Here is a 17,662-nt window from a genome sequence, read left to right as displayed (position 1 = left end):
GACTCTCTGAGAGCAAAAAGAAACATTTTAGACAGTTGTTTGGAATAGAGAGGTGTTTTAAAATAGTGGGCATTAGAAAGGGGGATATACCTGCAGGTCCTATTTAGTAATTTTTTTATCATCAAATGTGGCAAGATTTCTGAAGGCTCACACAAACAGACATATCTTTATCTTCTTGGGGAATGAGATCCATTCTAGGTTCTGCTTGGTCTGACTTCTTCATTGCACTCAGGATTGCATAAAAAGAAATCTTTTACTATTAGGTTCCCCACAGCACTGCTCCCTAGGCCACATTGTGCATTGAGGTGGCACTATTAGGGGAGTTGAGGCCAGAGCAGAGAAGGAGCTTTTCAAGCATAGAGACACTGGGCACCCCCATCTCCCTGTCATCTCCCCTGTCACAGGCTACTTAATACAGCCTCCTTCCCTAACAGCCCTACTCCTGCCCAGGCCTACACACATGCCTATGTTCCCCTCCCTTCCCTGTCTGCACAGCCCCATTCTTTCTCCCTGCCCCACTTTCCACTGCTCGGAAGATGCAAAACTATTGTAAATCCAGTTTAACTGACTGATATACTCTATGAATCTGCCCAGTGAATTTGTCCCTAAAAGTTAAAATAGAAAATTGATTTCAGATTGATACTACAACTCTTCAGAATATTAGCACTTGCACATGGTAGCATTCCCTTTGAGTTACTTGTTTGGAGTTCATACATGACATCTTTAGTAATTTGAAAAAAAAGCCAGACATTTCCAGACAAACCCTTCATTAAAATGGGGTTAAGGTTAGAAGTATACATAAGTAATCTAAGGGTAAAAACATTATGGAGATGTGGTAACTATCCCAAAACAAAGCCTTACAGAGCCAGAAATGTCAGAGTTAAGGTTGCACTTAAAAGAAATCCAAGCATAAGTGAGCTGTAGCTCACGAAAGCTTATGCTCAAATAAATTGGTTAGTCTCTAAGGTGCCAAAAGTACTCCTTTTCTTTTTGCGAATACAGACTAACACGGCTGCTACTCTGAAACCAAGCATGTTAAGGTGTGGGAATGCACAGTTAAGATACCCGAAATCCTTATCTCTGTCCTGTAGTCACACCAGGAGGGAAGGAATTTTTTTTTTAAACCAACCTAATATGTCTTTAAAAATCTGGCTAATCTAATCTGAAACCTCAAACACTAAAATGCATGATTGTAATTGCATGGGTGTTGAATGGGGTCAATGGAGGAAAGAGTTAAGGTTGTTTGGGTGTCCTAAGTGCACATTTCGAAATCTAACATGTTGAATTTCTTTTAACTTTAACCTTTAATTTTAATGTCCTGGCTCTGTAATACTTGTGTTTGGAATAATTACACCATCCCTGTAATGTTTTATGCTCTTAAATTACTGATGTGGTACTATGTAGTGTAGTTGTAGTCATGTCAGTCCCAGGATATTAGAGAGACAAGGTGGCTGAGATAATATCTTTTATTGGACTATCTTCTGTTGGTGGGAGCGACAAGCATTCCAGACACAGCTCTTCTGCATGTCTGGGAAAGGTCCTCCTAGCATCACAGCTAAATGCAATGTGGAACAGATCGTAGTTAGCACATATTGTAAGAGACTATTCAAAGTAGAGTGGCCGTTAACACCTCTGCAGTCATAGGACAAAGACAGGTTTCAGAGTAACAGCTGTGTTAGTCTGTATTCGCAAAAAGAAAAGGAGTACTTGTGGCACCTTAGAGACTAACCAGTTTATTTGAGCATAAGCTTTCGTGAGCTACAGCTCACTTCACTGGATGCACGAAAGCTTATGCTCAAATAAATTGGTTAGTCTCTAAGGTGCCACAAGTACTCCTTTTCTTTTTAGGACAAAGAGAGGGGTTAGTGGGTTCCAGATCGTTGTAATAAATCACAAATCCAGTGTCTCTGTTCAGTCCATGATTGTTAGTGTCTAGCTGAATGATGAATTCAAGCTTCCAGGCTCATCTTTTGCACATGTTGTGCCGGTTTACTTTGAGAATGAGGACTGATAGATCAGTGATTGCTTTGTGAAAAGTGTTTGCCCACAGGTGATAGGGTGTTTTTGTCTTTTATCATTTTCCTGTGTGAGTTCATTTGAGAGCATTGTGATTTTCTGGTTTTACCCACGTAGTTGTTATTGGGGCATCTAGTGCACTGCATAAGGTACACCTCATGTGCTAGGCAGGCATAGGACCCATGGATCCTGAAAGGTGTTTTGTGGGTGATGTTGATCATTTGAGCAGTGGAGGTACGTCTGCAGGTTTTGCATCTATTCTGGCAGGGTCTAGTGTCGCTTTGAGTTGGTGTGTACTGCTTTATGGGGAGTTTGCTTCTGATGATGAGCTTGGAGAGGTTGGCGGGGAGGGGTTGTTTGAAGGTCAGAAATGGGAGTTCAGAAAATATTTCTTTCAGGACGGGGTCCCCATCAAGTATGGGTTGTTGTTGTTTGATGATACCCCGTATGGTTTCCTGTGTGGGGTAGCAGGTGACAACTAGGGGTGTGTGGTCAGAGGGGATATTATTTCTGTATTGAAGCAGGCCCTCTTACAATATTTGGGTGGCCCATTCCATGATGAGATCTACTTCTCTGGTGGAGTGTCCTTGTTTGGTGAAGGCAGTTTTAAGTGTGTTAAGGTGTAGATCTTGGACTTTCTCCTCATAGCATATTCTGTGGTATCTGAGAGCCTGGCTGTAGACATAACAGATTTCTTAGTGTGTTTGGAGTGGTTACTGGATCTGTGAAGGTAGGTGTGGTGAGCCGTGGGTTTCTTGTATATGGTTGTCTGTAGGGTTCCATTGCTGAAGCTGAATGTGGTGTCCAGGAAGCTGATGCTAGTGTGGGAGTGTTCCACAGAGAGTTTAATGGATGGGGTGGTGATTGTTTTAAACTGTGGTGGAAATCCATGAGGGAGTTTAAGCTGTTGGTCCAGAGGATGAAAATATTATCAGTGTATCTCAGGTATATCATTGGTTTTGTGGTGCATTTGTCTTGAAATTCTTCTTCAAGGTGGCCCATGAAGAGGTTGGCATATTGGGGAGCAGTCCTAGTATCCCTGGCTGCTCCCATGGTTTGGATAAAGTGTTGTTGAATGGAAAGTTGCTGTTGGTGAAGCTGAAATGGATGAATTTGGCAATGTGTGTTGGTGTGGATATCTGAGTGTTCTCCACTGTCTTGTAAATATTTGAGGCAGGCAGGTATGCTGTCATTCTGAGAGTTGTTGTTGTATAGGGAAGTGACATCCCTGATGATGAGGACAGTGTTCTGAGGGAGCAAGTTAATACTGTGGAGTTTGTGGAGGAAGTCAATTATGACGTGGAGGAAGCTGGCCCTTTGTGATGTGGTACTGTCAGCCTTAACTCCATTTTAGCATTGTTTTTTGTCTGGAAGTTGCTGGAGAGCACATATCAGCATGTATAAGGAAGAACTATAGTTGTACTACTTTTATAGATTCTTTCATTCACAGATCTCAAGTGCTTTACAAATGTTACTGGACATCTCAACACTCCTGTGAAATGAGAGTTTTGTGATGTGCATTTTACAGATGCAGAAAAACGCAGGTGCAGAGCGGCCAAGTGATGGGGAAAAGTGAAGGTGCAGAGAGGCAAAGTGATGTACCCAAAGTCATATAGTGAGTTGGGGAGAGTTAGGGAGTGAAATCTGATTCCATTCCTCTTTTCTTGCCACTAGCATTGTGTGGTCATGCTAATGTGAAATACATTTCCCTTTTCTTATATTTTACGTTTTTGGGATTTTTTTTTTTTTTTGTTCTGGTTAATTCCAGATGCTTGCAGAACAGGATATTTTATTGCCCACAACAATTTTACTTTCTGTTTATTTCTCCCAGGTAAACGCAAAGCATTGAAGTTGAATTTTGCAAATCCACCTTTCAAATCCACAGCAAGATTTACTCTCAATACGTCTGGAGTTCCTTTCCAAAATCCTCACATGTGAGTATAAAATCAAGGCTCCACTGATGAAACAATTCTGAAATTATTCTTCTGACATGTAATGTTAATTTAAAGGTAGTTTCATTGCTTCAGTTATATTATAGACTGTTCAAAGAAATGCTAGTTTGAATCAGTGTAAAAGGGTTTGTTTTAATGATTTTTAATAAATTTGAAAAAGGATAAGCTAGGACTCTTCCTGTCTTAAATTGGGGCTACTGCCTTTCAGGGTTGGACAGAGAGCTGTCACTTAAATTATAGCTGATACACACGCAGATTGTGCCTATACCTAATTTCCAGTTCTGTTCACTGTCATTTTCCTGTCTCTCTATTTAGTGCTTATTGCTTTTCATTAAAGACAAGTTCTTGTTCCTATGTTTACTTGTGAAAGACATATAAATGTGATACACCATGTAGCGCTAAAATGAAAAGTAGTAGACTGAAGAATGTAATTTTACCAAAATCCATATCTTGGGGAATTACTTAGTGACTAGATCTCACTGAATTTCCAAGCAAGATAGTCAGGGATGGCTTTATGTAAAAGTTGAATGTAAGTGGAGAACAGAACTGCTTCTGACATTAGACATGATAAAATGTCACAGAAAATATTAGCTTTGTATCCTCAGATCCACCAATCTGGATTGATGGGTGACCCACCCACAACCTGTAAGTGTGGCAGAGCTCAGCTAGTGTGCAAAGATGTCCCTAATTTTTCCTCTTCAGGTTTCTTTACCAGATATCAAGAGTTTTGCCAAAGGCGAGTCTCAGAGATTGTCCCTGAAGTTTCCCCAGCTGTCTGTGGTGCTCCTGGACTCTTTGGTGGTGTTTTTGTTTTTAATATGCTTCTGCTTTGCATGTTGCTGCACCCTCCCTTTAGCTCAGTGCCTTCTACTTCTCCAGAATATATTCCCTGAGATTTGTTCCTGTCTCTGGTAGCTCCCTCTGTTTTGGAGCTTTTTGAGCAAGTTTCAGCTGAGTTAGGAAAATATTTCTGATACCCAAGTAGCCAGTGCTGGTAGGTGAAAAATATAGAAACTTCCTGTGAGCACTTCAGCAGATCTCAGGGACATCATCCTCCCAGAACCAGGATAGAGGTTTCCAGCTCTCTTTTCCTTAAAATGCCCTACACTTAGGGGCCATTCTCTCTCTCCCCTTTTAAGCACAAACAGATTGTGTCATTGGCTGGAGGATTCCAGAATTTTCCAGTTAGTCAGTCTCTTTATATCTGATGATTTTTCACAGGAGGTTACCTTGGAGCCTTTCCTTTTTTCAGGCCTCTCTCTCCACCCTGCTTCATAAAGTATTCAGTCTCCCCTAGTGGGTCATCTCTAGTGACTTGCCTTCACAGTGTACCTATTTCCAGTGGTCTCTGTCTTGGAGTCTATCTGGGAAATAGTGGTTCCTGTCAAGTATGGAAGAATCTTCTGCCTGAAGCCGTGACATCTTAAGTTCCATATTTATGCAAGTGACTCCGGTCACATTGCTCTTTAGTAGGTACTACTCTGGTGATGTGGGCATTGCAGTTGTGAAGGGGGCTGGAGACCAGGATGTTCGCTAGGATAATTGGTTCTCTGGAGCACAGTGAATTTGGGCTTGTTCTGGGTTAGATACAGTGTTAAACTAACAGAAGGTAAAGATGGTACGATGTGTGTCTGCTAAGATGGTGTCTGCTTTTTCTGTTTGAAGGGTGGATTAGCTCATTTTTATAGACTCAGAGAGGTGTGTGACCTGCCTTATCACGAATTGTGTTTCAGGATTGTTTCTTGCTGTGGGTGGCCTGGACAAGCTGAGAGAACATCTTTTTTTATCCTTGTGCTCTTTATGGTTGTCCTTTCTGGGTTCTGTTTTTCAAAGACAACACTCTTGTCTTTTGCTTGTACTCCTTGCCCAGTTCCAGAGGTCCGTGCTCCTCTAGACACTGATGGGGGCTCCAGCATGTGACTGCAAATGCGCTTTTCCCTCTGTGGAGAGGCCTCTCCAGTCCCTGAGATGGGTTGGAACTGTTTTTCTCTCTTTTGATGAGAAAGATTGCTGGATGATTGATTTGGATTGGATATTTCAGACCATCTGGCTCCCATTTTTCAAGGGCCATTCTGACTGAGGTTGTTTTCTATTTATTATGTTGCTGCTTCTTCTACAAGCCTTGTGGATTGAGTGGTGTTGGGCTTTTTGGTTTCATGTGTCAGTGCTGGCTCAGCACAGTAATGCTGACCTCCCCGTCTTGATGGGTTTTGCTGTATGCATCCCGTTGGTCCAGATGGGTGGATCTGAAGATACAGAGAGGTTAATTTCTCACATGAAATTTAGGTTTCTGTGACTTGGATCCACCAATCCGGAGGCTGTCCCATTGTATCTGCCTCCAAAAGGGCAGAATTTGGTATTGTCAAATTATTCTTTTACCTTTTTCTTCTCTGAGCTCTGGAAATAACTTATGGGAAGCTGAGAGGAAGCGGTTAGTAGTGACCAACAGGTGCCACAAAATGTAATTGCCTATTAGTTGTGTTCTGCTTGATTGACAGGTTGTGATCGGGGAACTGATCAGGCTGGATTGGTGGATTTTCAGGTAAGAAATTGTGGTTTCTTATTATGCAAATGGAGAGATGGATAATGAATGGGGTTTTCTGTTCTGCTGAGGCCTTTGACAGGAAGGAGGAAGTGTCCGTATAAATTCTGCTACTGAAACAAAGACGCCACTACAGAAGAGGTGACCAAAGTATATTCCACAGGCCATATGTGTCCTTCAGAATTTCACAGTGTAGCCTGAAGTCACCTTATATTTCATGCAGAGGAGAACCATCCAAAGACCACAGTTCTCAACAAGCAGTGCTCTCCATATTGAGCCAAATGATCTGACAGAGCTGCCTGTTGGCTTTTAAAGTCTTTGTGGGCCATAGCTCTACTAAATATGAGGATGGCTGCAACCCAGCCCATTTATTATGCAGCCTAGGTGTGGCCCTCCTACTCCTGCCAGTGGGCAGAGATTAGCCCCCCTCCCCCACACTCTCCATCTGTGAGCTCTTCTTGTCATCTTACTTGTTGAAAAAAATGGAGACCAGTGTGAAAAAATAGAATCCGAGATAACCTCGAGTTAGGAGCAGAGTTTTAGCTTCTGTGATTCTGAGGCAGAGCAGTAGCCATGTGCATTGGCTAAATGATGCCAGAGGGAGGGGAAAGATCAGCACTAAACCAGCTGGAAGTGCTTCAAGTAGAGATTTGAGGTACACAGGGAAGCTTCCATAGTGACAGCTGTGTTGTGCCTGGCTCAGTTCACTGTGATTAGCCAATCATTTCCTTTAATAGTAAATAAACATCTCAATTTTTTGAAAGTAAGTTTTTTGGGGCAGTTTTAGTATGTGACCTGGGGTAAAATTTTCAAAAGTGACCTTACGTCAGATTTCTAGAGGTATTTAGGTGCCTAACTACCTTTAAAAATATGGGCTGTAGGCATTTAGGAGCCTAACCCCAAGACTCTATGTGTGGTGATAGAGGAATCACACACACTCATCTCCCAGCCCATTGGAGCAGTCAGTCAGTGTATCTCTGCGGGAGTTATGCTCCATTACAAGGGACCGGAAAGTTGAAAGAAGAGGATGTTGATTAACTAAATACCCTGTGCACCTGCTCAGTGCAGAAAATGGAGGGTAACATCCATTTGTGTCAGTGGCAAAACTTTCATTGACTTCAGCGGGGCTATGATTTCACCCTCAACATTTTCTAAATTTGGGGTAAATCTGTTAAGATCTGGGCGGGAGTTAGACTCACCTTTAAATAAAAGCCTGACTCAGAGTGACTTGGACTGAGATTATAAACTGGGATGTATTTCAAAACAAAGCCTTAACCAGTCTGCAACTTGGCTCCCTGAACACCCACTCCTCCATGATCCCAGAAGGCAACACCACCTTATTGTAGTCACCAGAGGGAGGGGAGAAGTCTTCACCTCTGAACCTTACTTGGTCTGACAGAACCTGGATTTTAACTTGAGGGCAGAGGGTGCAGCGCATCTGAAATATCAGGCTCCTATTGAGTAGCTGGATGCAATTGGAGGTTACTTTTTGAAGTATCTTTGTGTTTGTTGGGTTAATCTCCCATGGACAATTCATACTGTGGATTTTGTTTTTAAAAACTTTCTTCCTCTGAATAAAGGACCCGTGGCTGTGAGGCTTGGGTGCTTCTGAGAAATCAAGTTAATTGCCCTTGTTCTGGATGACATTGGTGTGGCTGCTTTATGGGAAGGTCCAGACTGGAGGATGTCAATGTGAAGCATCTAATACAGTAGTCTCTAACCTTTTTACGCAGAAGATCACTTTCTGAATTTAAGTTCAACCCAGGATCTGCCCTGCCCCTTCCCCAAAGCTCTGCCTCCTCCCTCTATTGCTCGCTCTCCCCCACCCTTACTCATTTTCACTGGGCTGGGGCAGGGGGTTGGGGTTCGGGAGGGGGTGTGGGCTCTGGGCTGGGGATGAGGGGTTCAGAGTGTGGGAGGGGGTTCCGGGCTGAGCCTGGGGCAGGGGGTTGGGGTGCAGGAGGGGGTGAGGGGTGCAAGCCCTGGGAAGGAGTTTGGGTGCAGGAGGGAGCTCTGGGCTGGGGCAGAGTGTTGGGGTGCAGAAGGGGGTGATGGATGCAAGCTCTGTGAGGGAGTTTGGGTGCAGGAGGGGGCTCCGGGCTGGGCAGAGTGTTGGGGTGCAGGAGGAGTTGCGGTGTGCAGGCTCCGGGAGGGAGCTGGTGTACAGAGGGAGCTCTGGGCTGGGGCAGAATGTTTGGGTGCAGAAGGGGGTGAGGGGAGCAAGCTCTGTGAGGGAGTTTTGGTGCAGGAGGGGGCTCTGGGCTGGGGCAGAGTGTTGGGGTGAAGGATGGGGTTTGGGGTGCTGGCTCTGGGAGGGGGCTCTGGGCTGGGGCAGGTGCTTGGGGTGCAGGAGGGGGTTCAGGGTGCAGGAAAGGGAATGGGGTGCTGGCTCTGGGAGGTGGCTCAGGGCTGGAGCAGGGGTTTGGGGTTGAGGAGGGGATTCAGGGTGCAGGAGGGGGTTCAGGGTGCTGGCTCCAGGAGGGGGCTCAGGGCTGGGGCAGGGGGTTGGGGTGCAGACTCTTGCCAGGCAGCACTTACCTTGGGTGGCTCCTGGTCAGTGACGCAGTGGGGCTAAGGTAGGCTCCCTGCCTGCCCCAGCCCCATGCTGCTCCCGGAAGGGGCCAATGCATCCCTGCAGCCCCTAGGTGGGGCTGGGGACATGTGGCTCCATGCACTGCCCCTCTCTGCAGGCACCCTCCCCGCAGTTACCAATGGCCACAGTTCCCCATTCCCAGCCAATTGGAGCTGCGGGGTCGGTGCTTGCAGGCAGGAGCAGCACGCGGAGACCCTTGCCCCCCTGGCCACAGGGGCGTGCTGGCTGTTTCTGGGAGCGGCGTGGGGCTGGAACAGGCAGGGAGCCTGCCTTCATGGCAGCCCCGCTACATCGCCGGAATTTTAGCAACCGGAGATCACAATTGACTGGGAGAGTGTCTAGGATCAATGAGTCGATCGCGATGGACCGGTTTGTGACTGCTGTTCTAATGGAAGGGATTAGAGTGGAGGATTTTAGAGTGAAGATGGATTCTAGTTCTTACTACTGTACATGGCTACTGGATCATGAGTAGGGCTCCGTGTCTGTCACGCAGGTCGTGGAAGTCACAGATTCTGTGACTTTCCACAACCTCTGTGACTTCTGCAGCAGCCAGTGTAGCTGATACCAGGGCCACCTGCTTAGATGGCCCCGAGGCCAGCCATACTGGCCGCTGCTGGAGCGACATTGGGGCTAGTCGTGCTGGCTGCTGCTCAGGCAGCCCCAGGCAGCTGGCCCTGGGGACTGCCTGAGCAGCAGTTGGTGCGGCTGGCCCCAGGGGCAGCCGGTGCAGCCACTGTCTGCAGCCCCCAGCAGCGGTCCTGGGGCGGCCAGAACAGCTGCTGTCGGCGACCGGCAGTTGGTGCCGCTGGCCCTGGCCCTGATCCTCAGCAGCCTCCCCTCCCCCTGTGTTCTCCCCCCAGCAGTGCCCCCCCCACCCCCAAATTTAGTCAGAGGTATTTATAGTATAAGTCATGGACAGGTCACAGGCTGTGAATTTTTGTTTATTGCCCATGACCTGTCCATGACTTTTACTAAAAATACCCATGACTAAATTGTAGGCTTAATCATAAGCCTTACCACTTAATGAAGCCTAAAAAGAATGGACAGTTTGTTTAGCCCCAACTGTGGCCACGATTACTGTGTCTATTTAATGAGTTTAGTATGGATATTCTGGCATAGTATGATGCTTTTTTCCTGCATAGCTGTACAGTACTTAGCACTGTTATCATGATAATATAACGCAAAGGCAGAGAAATACCATAATATGTAATTGTTTTGATGAACTTTCAAAATACTGTATCTGTTCAAGTGATTTATGTTGATGAAAAACAAAATTCATAGTATTTACATTATTCAGGGTGCAAGGTCTGTGCAGTTTCTTATTTAATTATTGTGCCTCTTGGAAACAAAAATTCTTGTTTAAGAAAGACAGTATAATTCATCTAAATGCTATGTAGATAGCCAAGGCCCTGATTCAGGAATGCACTATACATATAAAATGATGGGGTCTAAATTAGCTGTTACCACTCAAGAAAGAGATCGTGGAGTCATTGTGGATAGTTCTCTGAAAACATCCACTCGATGTGCAGCGGCAGTCAAAAAAGCAAAGAGAATGAGGTTCAGAAAAGGGCAACAAAAATGATTAGGGATATGGAACAGCTTCCATATGAGGAGAGATTAATAAGACTGGGACTTTTCAGCTTGGAAAAGAGACGGCTAAGGAGAGATATGATTGAGGTCTATAAAATCATGACTGGTGTAGAGAAAGTAGATAAGGAACTGTTGTTTACTACTTCTCATAACACAAGAACTAGGGGTCACCAAATGAAATTAATAGGCAGCAGGTTTACAACAAATAAAAGGAAGTATTTATTCACACAAAGGACAGTCAACCTGTGGAACTCCTCGCCAGAGGATGCTGTGAAGGCCAAGACTATAACAGAGTTCAAAAACTAACTAGATAAATTCATGGAGAATAGGTCCATCAATGGCTATTAGCTAGGATGGGCAAGAATGGTGTCCCTAGCCTCTGTTTGCTAGAAGCTGGGAATGAGCGACCGGGGATGGATAACTTGATAATTACCTGTTCTGTTCATTCCCTCTGGGGCACCTGGCACTGGCCACTGTCGGACGACAGGATACTGAGCTAGATGGACCTTTGGTGTGACCCAGTAGGATCATTCTTATGTTCACTTAAACACTTGCATAAGTCTATGCCACTTAAGCATGTACTTAACTTTAAGCATGTGCTTATGTTCCACTGAAGTCAATAGGATTTAAGCGCATCCTGAAGTGCTGTCTTGAATAGGGAGGCTGCCCTTGATGGGGGCCTGACAAAAAAGTAAAAGTGAGTATTAGGGATGAGGTGCTTTACTTAGGGATGAGGTGCGTGAGGTAATACACAATCCTTTCATAGTCACACTTTATTATGGTTGCATTTATAGTTTATAAAAGGTTAATCAATGATTACTAGACATATACATGTTACAGACATTTGTAGTATGTGTTACAGATGGTTATAAACATTGGTGGAAGGTGTTAGAAATGGTTATTAGCCATGATTATAAGCAATTTATAGATCTGTTGCACTCTGTAACAATCTGTAATAACAATCCAGTATTCACTCTTCCTAAACTATTTATAAATGGACCCTTAAGGTAAAGTGCGGCCCCTTTCACCTTCGGACTTCTGCATCTAAGTGGGATTTAGGTCACAAGTAAAATTAATGTAGTCAGTTCATCCAAGTTCTTGTTGGTTACTGGTACACATTACACAAGATCTACAGTAATGTATGACTAGCATTCCCTGCTGAAGACAGACACAAATAGAACTAATACAGGAAGGATTCTTTGACTGGTGCGGTGGTTTATGGAATGATTACACAGCATCTGTCTGCAGTACACCTGGCTTTCATTAGAATAGTTAGCACTGAATAGTTCATTGAACAAATTTAGTAGCATACTTTTGAATGCAGTGATTTAGGTTTTGGTACAAGCTTTCTGGGAAGGGTTATTATTCCTGCAGTGTACTGGTGTTCTCGTACCAGGTTCACACTGCACAGTTTATCCTTGTGTACTAGTAAGTGAGTAGATGTAAGGACTGTGCCTTTGTTACCTATTCTTCAGTGTGTTCTTTCTTGAGCATAGACTCAATGAGCACTTTGTGTGCTATCTGTGTAATCCGTCTGTTTCTGTGGCACCTCTGTCAATAGGATGTCTGAGTATGTACCATTACAAGCTAGTTTGGAAAGCTGTCAGGATTAAGTGACTTCTTGTAAAAGTCATGAGCCTGCCTTCTGAAGTACCTGTTGGACTGTCAATCTGTTTTACCTGCTGCTCATCATCATAGAATCTGAGCATCTGGTCTCTGATTTTTTCCTTGCATTGGTTCATCCTTATGTAGGCTTCTGGCAGTGCAGAGGGAGCTGAGAGGACTCACCAAGAGGCTGCCCAATGGAACAATAGGCTCGTGTTGTACAGTGAGCCTCCTCTACCGATGCAAGATTAGAGTCAGAGTTTAAGGCCAGAATCCTTCATGAGCTAATTCAGATCCCCTTACAAGTGGGACTCTGCATCTTCCTTCACTTTTGTTCAGTTTAAGGAGGTACCAAGGATGTTATTACTAAGGTGGAAAGGGCTATTGTGGCTAGGGCCAGAATTGAGTGAATCTAGTGCCCCAAAGCTCTTAGATAGCTTCTTGTGTATTCTTCGTGGCTTTTTATTAACTGGTTGTCAGCTGCTTTTTAGGTGAGATACTTATATCTGGGTGAATAAATCTTCATGTGTAAATTATTAGACAAATTTCATTCATCTCTTTCTATTTGAAATTGTCCAAGAACAAAAGTGAAATTTTCTTAAATTTCTTTGTTCAAAATTGTTTGCCAAAAATTGCCTGTGAATAATTCTGGGTCTGTTGCTTGTCTGTACAGGTCATACGATACCTTTCTGTTCCCTGATAGCGTGAGCAGAACTCACAGTAGTTTTTAGGTCAGTAGGATCTTTCTTTTCCATTCTTCGTCACTAAGATCTTTCCTGATAAGTTGTTGGATTGTGTCTGGGTATTTGCATCTCTTCAGAATGTGACAGACAGTTCAATTGTCCAAAGATCTCTGTGGCTGAAGATTGTGAAGAGCTGGTGTGGTTTGCAGAGCATCTTTGTTTAGTGTCTTTGGCCTGGTGAAGGGGACCTCCTCTTTGAAGAAGATATTGTTGAGATCATCTTTGGAGTCTGGATTGCAGGTGCTACCTGAAGCTGTTTCTAGCTGCTGTTTTCGTTTCTCCTACTGTTTTAGGATTCTCTCTAACATGGCAGTCTTATAGTGCAGAGATGCTGCACTAATGTTATTTGTAGGTAGGTAGGAATGGCGGGGGAGAGAGGTTGTTTGATAGCTTTGTATTTATTAAGTTATTCTGCACCCTGATTAACTTATTTTCCTATTCTCCAATTTGTTTTTACTGTAAGTCTCTGCACCCTCTGCTGAGCAGCTCTTTGGTATCTGCCACGCCTTAGTGAATTGCTGCAGAAATCCCTATGGCTCCAGCAGCAATAGTGATATGAGAGCACTGTTTTCTTCTTTTGCACTGGTTTTGGCATATAAGTATCACAAAGCACTATGTTGCCAGGACTTCTGGTCTTTCTTCTCTGATACCAGTAGGTTCTATCACTTGTGAGATGTTCAGCTGCAACTTCCGTTCACTCCACTGGGATTTGTGGATGATCGGCACTCCTGAAAACGTGGACATTTATATTCAACATATAGAATATGTGCCTAAATCTAACGTGATATGATATCTGGTACCTATCTGGCTCCCATCACCTTAGTGTCTGAGTACTTCATACTCTTTTTAATGTATTTATCCTCACAAACTCCTGTCAGATAGGGAAATGCTATTTATCTCATTTTACAGAAGGGACTAAGTGACCTCTAAGGACATAGAGGAAGTCTGTGGCAAAGAAAGGATTTGAAACTAAATCTCCAGAATTCTAGGCTCATGCCCTAACTACTGGCCTATAGAAGCCTGACTTTAATTACTTTGCTTTGGAAAAGTTGGCCACCTCTGCAGTAGTTAGGAGCCCACCCTGCATCACATTGGATAATTCAAGGGTGGACCTTTGAATTAGCAATTATTACCATAAAGAGTAATGCCTGCCCTTGGGCTGTGGAATGTCAGACTGATTGCCAGTTCTGTCCTAGGAATTGAGACCTCTGGCTTTTCTGCAAGGTGAAAGGGCATCAAGAACTGAGCAGTCAGTGAGTCATGGAGAATGATAATTTCCTTACTTGCTGTAAGAATCAAGGAGGTCCATCAGATGTGGAGCAAAGTCTATCTGTTGAATCTCATTACCTCTGTGTGATTCAGCTGCAGTGAATTACAAGTTAGGGCAATTAAGTATGTGGGAGACTGGAAAAGTAGAAGCTGGTTGTGTTCTTTATATTGCCTGGGATTGCTGTCAGACTGACAGGCCTGTAATTAACCAGGTCACCCCTTTTACCGTTTTAAAATATTGGCATAATATATTTTCCCATTCCAATAGATTAATGACGGCCTTGGGTATGTCTAAGAGAGTTCTCATGAGGCATGCAGGTTGTTTAAATATTACTGCTTCCTTTGTGTAAAATAATGCTCTATATATGCAGTGTGTGTACAGAAATTGAGCATTTAAATACTACATTGATGGGGAAATCCTGGAATAGATGAGCTAGACAGAAGATTTCCAAAGGGAATTCAGTGTGAGTGTGTAGGCCAACAGCATAAATATGGTTGGAGTACATGGTGAGAAGAAAGAGGGCAGAGAGAGGTGAAATTGTTTCTGTGCATCCTCCCCTTCATCAGAACTACTTGAAATGGCCCACAGTTGGGCATGTGATGCTTCTTTTAGAAGTCTCTCTAGAGGCAAATTTCCAAAAAAATACCCCTTTCAGTGCCTGCTTTCTCTCTGGGTGGCTTACTTTTTCCTCTTATCTAATAATATGGCTTTCAATATGACTTGTGCCTGAAAATGGGATTGAATGAGAGATATTCTATTGTCACAGTGTGTGTAATATAATGATAGAGATTATCTGAGAAATGCCTGTTCCTTCTATAAGCCCTCTTGGATGACAGGATGGTTAGGGAAACCTTGGCCTCGCACATAAGGACTTTGAAAGATAGAATGCTTGGTGCATCATATGTGAGATACCTCTTTGCATTTTATTTGAAGGTAATTTAAGACTTTAGAAGGACTGAAACTTTTGTGTTATTAAAGCAGTTTTAAAAATATGTATCTGCTTGCTGTACCTCTGTTTGCCTCTGTGCACACAGTCTGGTTAGATCAGTAGTCACAACCCTCTAACTTTATTAGGTTGTCGGGTTTTCAGAATTAAAGCTCTTTCCTAACCCGCCATAGATACAGTTAAAAGGAAAATACACTTTTGCTTTTCGCATTCTATCATGATTCTTAAAGGGACACCCCCAACTTGACACTTACTAAAAAATGAGTTACAAATAATTTTAGGTTCTTCATCAGTCCATGTCTCTCCTACCTGTTTTTGTGATAATACAAGCACTGTTTACTGATTTTTTTTAAAAAATTGTGTTCATCTCTTGCTGTGTGAAAGACCTGCATGAATGGAGGAAATGACCATATGGGATGGGACAACAGTGAAGGCGATGTGCTAGCAAAAGCACACAGGGCAGGCTTTGTAAAAGCACTTAGCATTAGCCTATCTCTGCTCCCATTGACTTCATTAGCTTTTGCATATCTCCATAAAAAAAACTGTGGGAGAACAGTGAAAAAATTATATTAATCATACATACAGTAATTCATGGGTTGTAGTTAGCGCAAATAGTGAAACTGGTCAGATACATTACTTTCTTAAAAAAAGAAATCCATTAAACAGTGCTGTAACAGCAGGCCTAGCAGAGAAGCTCAACCTCCCACCCCTTGGCCCCTCTTCTGCTATGTGAATCTTTTATCATGCGAACACATTTTGCTCTAAGAGAGAACTTCCATGTAAATAACACCTGCTGCTTTCCTTTCTGCTACCAAGTGTGTATTTCTAGTCAAAACAGAAATCACATTTGCCTGATGTGCATCCAGAATACCACAGTGACACTACTGTTACCTTCTGCCATTCCAAGATTAGCCCTTCCCTGACTGCCAGTAGACACACAATGCGTTCTTTGTAGTAAAAAACCTCTGTGCGAGCGCCTATGATTGTGGGAAGCTTCCCGCCTTGTTACTGATTATTGGTTACTTTCTGAGCACTCAGTGTGCTTGGGGCTGTGAAGGGACAAGAAGAAATTATCTCTGTTGTAAGGTATTCTTACAATCTAGCTGTAAGACTGAAGTCCACATCTACCGTAGATAAGGACAGATGCATTCAACGGTAATGCCTCTCCTATTTCCTGCTGCCATTTTCTGTGCCAATTCCCCTCAAAACCACAGAAAGCAGATCTCTTGGGACACCCTCGACTACAAACTCTCAGTCCTTTCTGTATATTTCATCTATTGGTGCTGCAGTGACACCGAAGATCACTATAACTGAAAGATTAGAGAGAAAATATATAATGTCTGAACATCGCTCTGTCTCCATTGTTTGTTATTTAAATAAAATTTTAATCCACTTTATTTTATTACAATATATTTTAACTGTATTCTACTTTTTTGAAGTTGGGAAGCTGCTACAAGTCATTCTAAAAGTGATGCTTCACACCAAGCAGAGAAAATATGAGGCATTTTTCTCTTTGAGCCTTCATTGCCAGTACTGTTAGGAACAGCCAGTAAGAGTCTGGAGCATGCGCTTTCAGAAGTGTTGGTCTTTTTATGTTCAAGGACTATGTGCCTACTCTGTATCCAGTGGCTCCTATTCTGTCCAAGTGTATAACAATATTTCAGTATAAAAGAGTGTTCTTATGTTCTTTCTTGTCTATTAAAAAATATTGGATGAATATTGATGTTTCAACAGTAGCACAGTACTAGCACTGGTTAGTATTAGGTGCTTGTACAGTACTAACAGTGCACCTTGTTTTTGACCAGGTGTACTCTCTGGCTATTATTGCTGGGCCTCACTTGATTCATTTTTTGCTGTTTTTGTGACATGGAGAAATGTCTGAGAAGGATTACATAGAAGTCCCCAAAGTCATTATATTTGTGACATAAGATGGTCTTATACCCAGGACTCCAGATATGAAGGCTAGTGAATCAGGATCTGGAAAAAGGAGTAAACTGGGATCTGGAAAAAGGAGTAAACTGTGAGGTGGCAAAATTTGCAGATGATACAAAACTACTCGAGATAGTTAAATCCAAAACAGACTGTGAAGAGTTACAAAGGGATCTCACAAAACTGGGTGACTGGGCAACAAAATGGCAGATAAAATTCGGTGTTGATAAAGGCAAAGTAATGCACATTGGAAAACATAATCCCAACTACACATATAAAAAGATGGGATCTAAATTAGCTGTTACCACTCAAAAAAGAGATCTTGGAGTCATTGTGGATAGTTCTCAGAAAACATCCACTCAGTGTGCAGCGGCAGTCAAAAAAAGCTAACAGAATGTTGGGAATCATTAAGAAAGGGATAAATAATAAGACAGAAAGTATCATATTGCCTCTATATAAATCCATGGTACGCCCAC

At 43.1% G+C, this 17,662-nt stretch overlaps 1 protein-coding gene across 11 annotated transcripts in view; it reads left to right on the top strand.

The window, feature by feature from the left end:
- The window catches only part of MAP2K4 (mitogen-activated protein kinase kinase 4), a 172,054-nt gene that overhangs the window by 79,506 nt on the left and 74,886 nt on the right, over positions 1–17,662 (top strand). For all 11 annotated transcript variants that reach the window (XM_084647523.1, XM_084647525.1, XM_084647521.1 and 8 more), the window contains one exon: positions 3,848–3,950. In XM_084647523.1, the coding sequence (XP_084503649.1) occupies positions 3,848–3,950 (103 nt within the window). The remainder of the gene's footprint in view (positions 1–3,847; positions 3,951–17,662) is intronic.

The sequence above is a fragment of the Lepidochelys olivacea genome, assembly GCF_965140295.1.
Source record: "Lepidochelys olivacea isolate rLepOli2 genome assembly, chromosome: 14".
Lineage (NCBI taxonomy): Eukaryota > Metazoa > Chordata > Testudines > Cheloniidae > Lepidochelys > Lepidochelys olivacea.
Note: the sequence above shows the minus strand (reverse complement) of the source record. Positions and strands in the feature narration are given on the sequence as shown.